The sequence below is a fragment of the Pseudozyma flocculosa genome, assembly GCF_000417875.1.
Source record: "Pseudozyma flocculosa PF-1 unplaced genomic scaffold scaffold00013, whole genome shotgun sequence".
NCBI classification, from domain to species: Eukaryota; Fungi; Basidiomycota; class Ustilaginomycetes; order Ustilaginales; family Ustilaginaceae; genus Pseudozyma; species Pseudozyma flocculosa.
The window spans coordinates 830208-840208 of record NW_006920881.1 but is presented as its reverse complement, the minus strand read 5'-3'; the positions used below and the strand labels follow the sequence as shown (position 1 = coordinate 840208).

Here is a 10001-nt window from a genome sequence, read left to right as displayed (position 1 = left end):
ATGGTGTGCACGCCTGTCCCTCCTTGCCTGGTATGCGGAGGAGGGGCCGGGGTGCGGGTCCAGGTGTCTCGCTGGGAAGTTACGAATACAGATGCTGATGCGAGACGGTGACTGGATGCGATGCGGAAGAGAGATGGAAGAGGGCGTGCTTGAGGACATCGGGGTATGTTGGAAAGGGACGGCGCGCGCGGCCGGTGGCAACGCGCGCGGATGGTGGCGGGGGAAGGGGCCCGCCTACTGGAGGTTGGACGGGTAGAGGTGGTGAGCGGGGTCGATGGTGGTCTCCTTGATCGTCCTGGCCGAGACGAAGCGGTAGAAGATGGCCATGGAGCCTGCCTTGTCGTTGGTGCCCGAAGCGCGAGCGCCGCCAAAGGGCTGCTGACCGACGACGGCGCCGGTGCACTTGTCGTTGAAGTACATCATGCCCGAGGCGTTGCGGAGGAGGTTGCTGGCCTGGAGGAGGGCGTGGCGGTCGAGCGAGAAGATGGCGCCGGTGAGGGCGTACTCGGTGGTGGTGTCGATGAGCTGGCAGGTCTGCTCGAACTCGTTGTCCGGGTAGGCGTAGACGGTGATGACGGGGCCAAAGATCTCGTTGACCATGGTGACCGACTTGGGGTCCTTTGTCTCGATGATGGTGGGCTGGACGTAGTAGCCCTTGGAGTCATCGCCGGTGCCGCCGCAGAGGACCTGGCCGCCCTCCTTCTTGGCGGCGTCGATGAGGCCCATGATCTTGTCAAACGAGTGCTTGGCAATGACGGGGCCCATAAAGTGCTGGAACTCCTCGACGGGGCCGAGGGTGATTTCGGAAATCTGCTTGAGCAGCTTCTCTTTGAACTCGCCCTGCCACATCGACTGGGGCACGTAGAGGCGCGAGAGGGCGCTGCACTTCTGGCCCTGGTACTCGAACGCGGCGCGGATCGACTGGGTGACGGCGGCGTCGACGTTGGCCGACTTGTGGACCAGGTGGAAGTTCTTGCCGCCCGTCTCGCCGACGATCCTCGGGTAGCCGCGGTACTTGTCGAGGTTGTTGCCAATCTGCTTCCAGAGGTTGCGGAAGACGAAAGTGGAGCCGGTAAAGTGGAGGCAGGCAAACTCGCGGTGGTTGATGGCGGCGCCGACAATCTCCTCGGCGGGGCCGGGGACAAACTGGAGCACGCCGTCGGGCAGGCCGGCCTCCTTGAAGATCTCGAGGAGGAGGTAGTTGGAGTAGATGGCCATGGGCGAGGGCTTCCAGACGACGACGTTGCCGACGAGGGCGGGCGCGGCAAACAGGTTGCCGCCAATGGCGGTAAAGTTGAAGGGCGACACGGCGAGGACGAAGCCCTCGAGGGGGCGGTACTCGGTGCGGTTCCACGTGTTGGGCGAGTTCTCCGGGGGCTGGGTCGAGTAGAGGTCGTGGACGTACTTGACGCCAAAGCGGAAAAAGTCGCACGCCTCGGCGGCGGCGTCGATCTCGGCCTGCCAGACGTTCTTGCCCTGGCCGATCATGGTGGCGGCCATGACCTTGTAGCGGTACTTGTGGGCCAGCAGGTCGGCCGCCTTGAGGAAGATGGCGGCGCGGTCGTTCCAGGGCATGTTCTCCCAGGCCGCCTTGGCCTTGAGGGATCCCTCGATGGCCTTCTGGACCAGCGCGGCGTCGGCCTCGTGGTAGGTGCAGACCGCCTGGGCGTGGTTCGAGGGGTTGAGCTGCTTGGCAGTCTTGCCCGTCTTGATCTTTTCGCCGTTGATGATGACGGGGACCTCGACGGGGCCCGCGGCAAGCATCTCGTCGACGGCCTTCTGCAGCTTGGCGCGGTCGTCGGACTTGGGCTCATAGTTGCGCTGCGAAGAGTGGTAGAGAGAAAGGCGGCGCAGAGGTTCTCGAGTCAGTTCGACTGCGCTCGCCGGTAGGCATGTGTCGAGTCGTTCGGAAGCTGTCGGCCCAAAAAGCACTCACCATGGGCTCGTTCTTGATCGGCGGGAGGCCAAAGTTTCCCATGACGGGAGCCTGCGGTACGGACGCCATGATGGATGGTATGTGCGCTAGGTGGGTCTTCTCGAGGCACGCGGGGTGAGAAGGAGGGGAAGGAAAGGAGGGGAGGATAGGGTGGAAGAGGGGGAAGGGGCGCAAAGGCGGAAGCGGTCGTGGGGGCTTGGTTGTTATAGGTCGCCCAGCCCAACGCGCAGTGCCGTGGCCCGAGGGAAATGCTCCCCCGCCTTCTTCCTGCCTGCTTCCCTCTGCCTGCCCCCTGTCCGACCCTAGCTTCTGAGTCACTTGACGGTCAGGCCGGAGCGGGTGCGGAGCGGCAAGCAAGCAAGCCGCCTGCCTGCCTGCCTGCTTTCTTCCCGGCCTGCGCTTGCATGCTTCGGCCCCAGACACGGGCCCCCCGTCGAGCATCGAGCATCGAGGGGAGAAGCGCGCGGGCGAGCGAGCGAATCGGAGAAAGCCCCGAGGTCCCGGCGCGGCGCCCGCCAGCGGGTCGACGGCGGCGCCCACGAGGCCGCCTGTCTCCCGGCCAAGTTGCCTGGTCTCGGCAAATTGCCGGGGCACGCAAAAAAAACGAGGAGCACGCACGCGCACAGGCGGGCCAAGTTCGAGTTTCTTCGCCCGCGGGGTCAGGCGGACGCCGGCCGTTCCTCGGGCCCACTCTCGATGCTCTCGGGCGATAGAATAAAGTCGCAGTCGATCGACCCAAACGTCGCCAAGGGGTTGCCATCCTTCTCACTGCACGGCCACTACTGAACACTGACAAGCACACTCTCGCATTCAGCAGCATGGACAACATATGCTCGCGATCGAGGCTCATGACAGGCATCACGACTTCTGTCTGCCTCCCTGAGCTTCGCGGACGAGCCAAGGATTGCTGAGTGGGCTCGGTGCCCGCGCCACGTCTTCGCCTGCCTCCTCGGCATCCGAAGGTTCCTCCTCGATGACGACGCGCTCCTGGACCGTGGATCGTCGACGGATCCTCGACATCAGGCTCCTTCGAGCGGTGCTTTCTGACCTCTCGATCCGCATGCCGCTCGTCGACGAGAGCAGCGAGGGCGCACGGGTAGGACGAACCTCGAACGTGGTGGGCGACTCGTCGACCGCCAAGCCCTCCTGTTGTACAGGCCTTGTCGGCGAGGCTGTCTCGATCTCATCGAGGTGGACTTCCAACGGCGAGCTGACGAGGAAGTCGTCCACGTCCGACCGAGGTGCATCAGCAGCGACAGGACTTGCCGCGTCGTCTTCCGTCTCAGCTCCGGCCTTGACCCTGTTGTGGCCGCCGCAGGCTGCAAAGATGGCCACCAAGCTCGCCAGGATGAGGTGATCCATCGGCACCTCGCCTTTCCGCGATATCGAAGGGTCGTACCAGCTGGCTCGACGCTTCTGCCCCTGGCCGGGCAGCGTCACCTCCAATCGTCCTACCTTTGCAGCCTGGCCCCTGGACCCTCGCGGTGCCTTGCGGAAGACGGCGACCTGAACGTCCTCAGGGGCGAGGTACAGGGCTAGCTCGCCCTTGGTCATCTTCCAGGTGAGCTTCGTCCCATCTATGAGCGAGATATGCCACTCGCGACGAAGGAGGTGATGCCCCTGACGCATCGTAGCCACGATGCCGGAGCCCGCCCGGAAGTCAAAGTGGAGCTTCAGGGGCTCCTGTCGCGCTTCAAAGGCGATTTGGCCCAGCTGTCGGTGGCGAGAGGGGGGAACGAAGACGATCGAAGATGAGCTCGGTGGCGTACAAGGGCAGCGCTGTACCACCGGCACGCTCACTCACCACCTTGCTCCTGCGCTTGCCGTGCGTGTCTGTCCATACCGTTCTCGAGGGCTCCAGCTTCTTCGGATGCATCAGGACCGCCTTCCAGCCGCAGACCTGCCGAGGTGTCCGGATAAACGTCGAGTCGCCTTCGGTGTCCTGCTCAAGTCCATCAGCAGAGCTTTCGAACGAGGTCGATGGCCACGCCGGTCTGCGAGATCGGACCTCGTAGCCAGGAAGGTGCTTGTCCGTATAGATGTCGTAGCGCTGTGCCGCCGACGCTGCCGGCCGCGGACGATGTCGAACGTCGACCATGGCTCTCGTCGTCGAAATAGTAGGGATCTGAATCTCGCCGCTGTCCTCGCCATAGTCGGCCAGCTCGACGCTGTCCTTGGTTCGCGAGTGCTGGGCGCCGTCGTCGTCCGACTCCGACTCCGAGGGCGATTCGTGGTCCTGCCCCGGGCGGCTGAGCGTGCTCGAGGCCCTGCTCGGAGTCACGTCGGACTCGTCTGGATCTTCACCAAGCGGAGCAATCGACCATTCCGTCGTGGCGGGTGACGCTGTCAAAGCGGTCCGATCGATCAGGTCGCCAGAAAAGAGCGTCGACAGGCCAGGAGTGCGGAGCGGGGTCCTAGGCGATCCCGTAGTCGATGCACGTATCGGCATCTGTGGAATCGGCGGCAGAGGCCTCCTGAAGCTCCTGTATGGCGAGGTGCCCAGCTCAGGCCGTGTCTGCTCGCTCTTGGACGGCGAATTGAAGACAGATACCGGACGTGGACTGAGCTTGGCGCTGGCCTGCCTCTCCTCGTCGGCGGGATCGGCATCGACCCAGGGAAAGAAGGACGAGAAGCTCGAGCTGGGCGAGGCGATGGGCGGATCCTCGACCAGGCAGAGGCGACCGATGGGCGGTGTGCTGGGTGATGTTGGCTGTGCGCTATCCGTGCTGCACCCGCTGCTGCTGATGCTCTGCTCCGACTCGGACCGGTGACGAAGCTGGACCTGGTTGTGGAAGCCGAGAAGAGCAGGGAGAGCGGCCTGCACTGCCGGGTTCGGGGAGGCCATGGTTGATGCAGGATACTCGACGGAAGGGAGACACGAATCGCTACCTTAGCGAAGTCGCTGCCGGAATGAAGGAGCGGCTGAAGATGTCGTGGATCATGGACTGGCGGCGGCGAAGTCGGAACGGGAAGAGGACGCCGGGACGCCATCGAGGGCCGCCTATGTATCTGGCCGAGGTTGATTGACCTTCTCTCTATCTTCCCCTTGTCCGGCCGAGCAGACGCAGCATCGGCTTCGCACGAGGCCGTGACTGTCTGCATGCACGCGGCGTTTGTAGACACGGCCCCAGCTTCTCTCTCTATCTCAGTCGGCGGCAACGGCAAGCAGCCCGCACGCCCGCGTCGAGGGGCGGCTAGGCAACGACCGGGGTAGGGCGCAGGGCGTGGGAGCGCACGAAGCATGGTGGTCGGGAAACGTGCGTCTCTGTCCAACGATGATTCTTGCTGCTTGCTGCTTTGATCTCGCCGCTTCGCTGCTCACCAAGTAGGTAGAACGAGGCTTGCTTGTTACGCTGGTGCTCTCGTTGTTGCTCGCTGTTGGTTGGTCCGAAGTGAGTCGGTTTTGCATGCAGGGTTCGAAGACCCTGCCCTTTGCCATCGATCCAGCTCGTTGACAGAGAACAACACAGCGGTCAGTCGGTGCCTGAAAGGGCCGCACATAGCCCGTGCTCCCTCGCAGCCCGACCGGCAAGCCGGCTTCCTCGCGGCTCTGCCTTCGACGACGGGAACCATACATGTTCACGGCATCGAATGCTTGCAGAGCATTTTACCGTCGAGAGGGGCGGTGGGCGAGGGGACAAGACGAGGCACGGTTTGGAAGAAGCGGGCCGCGGATCGAAGGAGTCGGTTGGAAACGCCGGAGACGTCGGCGGCGGGGGCGGCGGAGGTTTTCTTCCGCACACGCGAGGCAAGTTGACAGCACCGTGCGCCGGCGCAGGTCCGAGCAGGCGCACCTGCCCAAACGAGCCAAGCAAGCTTGCAAGTCAGCCCGGCCGGCCGGCCGGCCGGCCAGTCGGTCGGATGAGCCGGCCTGCCAGCACGCGCGTTCAGATCGCCAAGGCGGGACCATGGCGTAGGCTGTTTTGCCAGGGACCGGACTGAACCGATCCAGCCCGCAACAGCTCCAAGAACCCGCAGCGCAGCTGGCGAACGGCCACAACAGACACACAGGCCAAGGCGATAGCAGGCCGCGCCGCTTTGACGAGGGCTTCGGCATGGAAGGATCTGATTCGCCGCGAAGTCTCCTTGGCCTTCTGACGCTTCCTAGTCTGCCGCTTAATGCTCGTCTTGTCAATAACAGGGCAGAGCAGGGCAGACGGCTTCGCTCCGGCAGCGAAGAGCACGAGGCGATTGCTCGCATAGCCTGGCCGGCATGGACCGCGTGATCCGGACTGCGCGACAACACGACGAGCCTCTGCGTCAGGGGAGGCCGCGGTCCGAACCGCAGCAGCAGTGAGCGTTGCACAGACGGCGCCAACGAGAGATCGTACAAGTGACATGCGATTTCATGAGTCGGTCGAGACAGGGGGATGCCAGAAAGAGGTGCAGAGAGGCCAGGTGAGGTGGCGCGGCAAACCAAACGCCCTAAAGGGGATATGTACGTGAGAGGCAAAATCGGGCGAGGAGATGCAGAAGGGGTCGCTGGACGAAGGCAGAGAGGGCCAAGAAAGGACAGACAGGCAAGGCAGGCAGACGGACAGAGGCCGGATCGACCGGCATCGGCCGCCCGCCGCTCAGCGACTTCTCGACGTGCCCTTGCCCATCTTTCCGGCAAAGAGCCATTTTGGCAGCTTCTCCTTGATGTGCCTGTCCGACTCTCCCGTCTTAGCCTGCAGCTGGAACGGACGCAGGCTGAGGTCGTGCAGCCGCACCGCCTTGTCCTTCTGCTGCTCGTTCTTGAGGCCCATCATCGACCGATCGCGCGCGGGCACGCGCTTGGCGCCGGCACGCGCCGTAATCTTGCCACCCGATTTGTTGGTGAGCGCCGTCGTCGACGACCGCAGCTTGGCGCCGACGTTGCTCTTCCTCGCCTTGCGCTGGCCGCTGGCCTCATCGACGTCCATGGCCGCATCGCCCTCGTCGTCCTCCCAGGCCGCCTCGTCCTCGACGTCCATGCTGGCGTCGGCGTCGTCGGCGTCGGCGGTGCGCTTGCGCTTGCCCGCCAGACCCTTGGCCTTGGCCAGCAGCTCGGCGCGTGCCGTGACGCTGCTCGGGTCGATGCCGATCTCGAGCATCCTCTCGGCCATCTGCGACATGGTCCGCGCCTGGAACTTGCGCGGCAGCTGGTTCTGGATCTTGCTCTTGTTGCGGTCCTGGGCCAGCAGCTTGGCCTTTTCCTGCCGCGCGCGGATCGCCTGGGCGGCCGAGCGGATGGCCTCCTCCTCCTCGTCGACGATGTCGTCCTCGCCCTCGCTGTCGTCGTAGAAGCCCTCGGCCTCGAGCTTCTCCTCCTCGCGCTCGAGTGCCTCGAGCTTCTCGAGGATGTCCGGGTCGACGAAATCGGCAATGTTCTTGCCCTCGTAGACCTCGGGGATGACGTCGTACTTCCACTCGTCGTTGGCGAGCATGTAGTCGCGCTTGATGTCGATGTTGAAGACGCCGGCGCCGCCGTTCTCCTCCTGCTCGTCGCGCAGCGTCCGCTTGCGCTCCGGGTCCTTGGCGTCGTACTTCTTCTTGTCGGCCAGGCCCTCGGGGACAAACGGCTTGCGCTTGACGTCGTCGCGCGACTTGGGCTGGGCGACGTGGACGCGGTTGAGGACCGAGTTGATCTTGGTGCCCTTCATCTTGGTCTCGATGCGCGAGGCGAGCAGCGTGTCGCACGCGAGGTTGCGCACGTCCATGACGCCCTCGTCGGTGTAGGTGCTGAGCTCGGCAAGCTGCACCTTGCCCTCGGACTCGTCAATCACGCTGCGGATCAGCGCGGCCCGCTCAGGCTCGACGTCGCTGAGGCGCATGGCGTCGATCTTGTTGATGGCCAGGATGGTCGGCTTGTTGGCAAACAGCGGCTTGATGCTGTTGAACAGCTGGACCTGGGCCTCGATCGTGTAGCCGCACTGCTCCGAGAGGTCCATAAAGTACAGCACCGCCGCACGCAGGTGGGCCAGCGCAGTGATCGACTGCATCTCGATGGTGTTCATCTCCTCGAGCGGGTGGTCGAGGATACCGGGGGTGTCGATGACCTGCCACCGCAGGTACTTGTAGTCCATGTGACCGACAAAGAGCGACTTGGTGGTGAAGGCGTACGGCTGGACGTCGACGTCGGCGCGCGTGACCTTGTTGATGAAGCTCGACTTGCCCACGTTGGGGTAGCCGCAGATCAGCAGCGTGCGGGTCGAAGGGTCGATCGAGGGAAGACGCGACATGTGCTGGCGGACCTGCTCGAGGTAGGCGAGCGGGTCCTTCTGGCGGCGCATGATGGTGGCCATCCTGCGCGGGAGAGGCAGGGCAGGTCAATGTGAAAGAAGGGGGTGACCTCGTGCAATGTCAGCCACGACTGGTTCGACAGCAGCGCAGCATCGCAACAACAACAGATCTCCGCGCGCGGCGCGCGCGCAAGGCCCGGACATCCACTCACCTGCCCATGGCGGCGCGCTTGAGCTGCTTGCAGCGGTACAGGCTGTCGCCAAACTTGATCAGGCGGACATAGTCCTTGGCCACCTGCTCAATCAGGTGGCGGGCGGTGTTGAGCTGGCCCAGAGCGAGCTTGTAGTGGTTCTTGTCGTACAGCACGTTGAGCAGCGACGAGATAAAGGGGTGCAGGTTGTCCATGATGGGGAACTCGGTCAGGATGGCGTCGAGCTTCTCGTTGAAGGCGTCCTTTGTGAACATGACCTTGCGCATGTAGAAAGAGCGGATACGGGTGATCTTCCATCCCGGGTGAACGACGGTGGGCGTCTTCCTCTGCGTCTTGGACAGGACAATGTCGAGGAAGTCGGCCGCGGTCGGGACCGGAGCAATGTTGGCCTTGAGGGTCGCCATTTTGAACGAGGTCGGTGTGGTGTGAGGGAAAGGCTAGTCGGAAGATGGGCGGTCGAAAGGTGAGAAGCGATCGGAAAGTGACGAGTGCGTGATCGGGAGAGCCAGTTGGTCGGTATCAGGGCTCCCTAGTGGCGAACGGCTCCAGCGCGGGCGGGTCTGCTCGCGACAGGTGTGAGGGGTATCGCCGTCCGTCGGTCCGTCCGGTTGAGTCGGGACGGGTCGGGTTCGAGTCGGTAGATGCTACCAGGTTGCCGCAGCGAGAGAGCTGAAGCGGTGGTTGTCGAAACAGGATGCTTGCAGGGAGGAGCGGGTAGGGGGTGTCCGGGACGATGGTGGCGAGGACGACGGCGGCCAGCCAGGCGGGGCGAAGACAGGTTAGAGTCGGGCGTCCCTTCGGCAGAAGGAAAAATTTGGACCAGCAGGCCGGCCGCTCAGCCGCCAGGCCCAGCCTGCCAACCTGCTTCTTGCTCTCCTTTTTGGCCGCACCCGCTGATGTGGCTGGCGGGGGCGAAATCAAGCAGCTAGCCTGCTGGCCTCTCTGTGGAAGCCCGCGCAGGCAAAAATTTTTGCCCCAGGTCCAACCCCCCCAGGGTGCACGCGCAGATCCGGGACCCGAGATTTCGGCGTTTGCCTGCCTTCGACCGGCTCGCTGCCTCGGCCCCGCCTTTCGAAACCCCTACCTTTGGCGTCCATCTCTCGGGCAACGCCGCCCATCGGTAGAAGCCGGTGCGGTGCTCTGCTGGGCCGGTAGTATCGCCATATAGAACCCCCTCGGGGCGAGTCTTGCCTGCCTTGGTTGGCCCTTTGCGGCTCTACAGGCTGCGTCGGCGTGCATCTCGGCATGCCATAGGGGAGATTGATTGAGCCCCCAAAAAGCTTAAGGCCAGCCGACCGTGACAGACGCCCGGATCACCCACGCCCGACGCCCAAGCAAGGCGAGGCTAAAAAAGGACGGTCGGTACGGTATGGTTGCGAGCCGACTGAGCAGGCCCCGCCGCCTCGCTCTCGAAGCAGATACAGGAGGCACAGCTTGCAAGCCCAAGTGGCAAAAGGAGCAGCTTTGTGCCTCCTTGATGAAGCAGATGTCACCCCGGCGAGGGCGGCAGGTTCTTCCGGCTTCGTACGTGTACGCTCGAGAAACACACAACCGCCCCCCCCCCCCCCCCCCCNCGCGACGACGACGACGACGACGACGACGCGCGTACGTACGTACGTACGTACGACGACGACGACGACGACGACGACG

General features: G+C 63.9%; 3 protein-coding genes across 3 annotated transcripts; all 3 read right to left on the bottom strand.

The window, feature by feature from the left end:
• Positions 1–234: 234 nt before the first annotated feature.
• On the bottom strand, positions 235–2005 carry PFL1_04271 (uncharacterized protein; the record flags this gene model as incomplete). The annotated part of the gene is made up of 2 exons (XM_007881794.1): positions 235–1821; positions 1937–2005. The coding sequence occupies 2 exons, from the start codon at positions 2003–2005 to the stop codon at positions 235–237; spliced, it is 1656 nt and encodes a 551-aa protein (XP_007879985.1).
• Positions 2006–2794: 789 nt separating this feature from the next.
• Positions 2795–4781, bottom strand: PFL1_04270 (uncharacterized protein; the record flags this gene model as incomplete). Its single annotated transcript, XM_007881793.1, has 2 exons — positions 2795–3649; positions 3741–4781. The coding sequence occupies 2 exons, from the start codon at positions 4779–4781 to the stop codon at positions 2795–2797; spliced, it is 1896 nt and encodes a 631-aa protein (XP_007879984.1).
• A 1729-nt stretch (positions 4782–6510) lies between these two features.
• Positions 6511–8755, bottom strand: PFL1_04269 (uncharacterized protein; the record flags this gene model as incomplete). The annotated part of the gene is made up of 2 exons (XM_007881792.1): positions 6511–8203; positions 8352–8755. 2 exons carry the CDS (start codon positions 8753–8755, stop codon positions 6511–6513), a joined length of 2097 nt encoding a protein of 698 aa, XP_007879983.1.
• Between the last annotated feature and the right edge of the window lie 1246 nt (positions 8756–10001).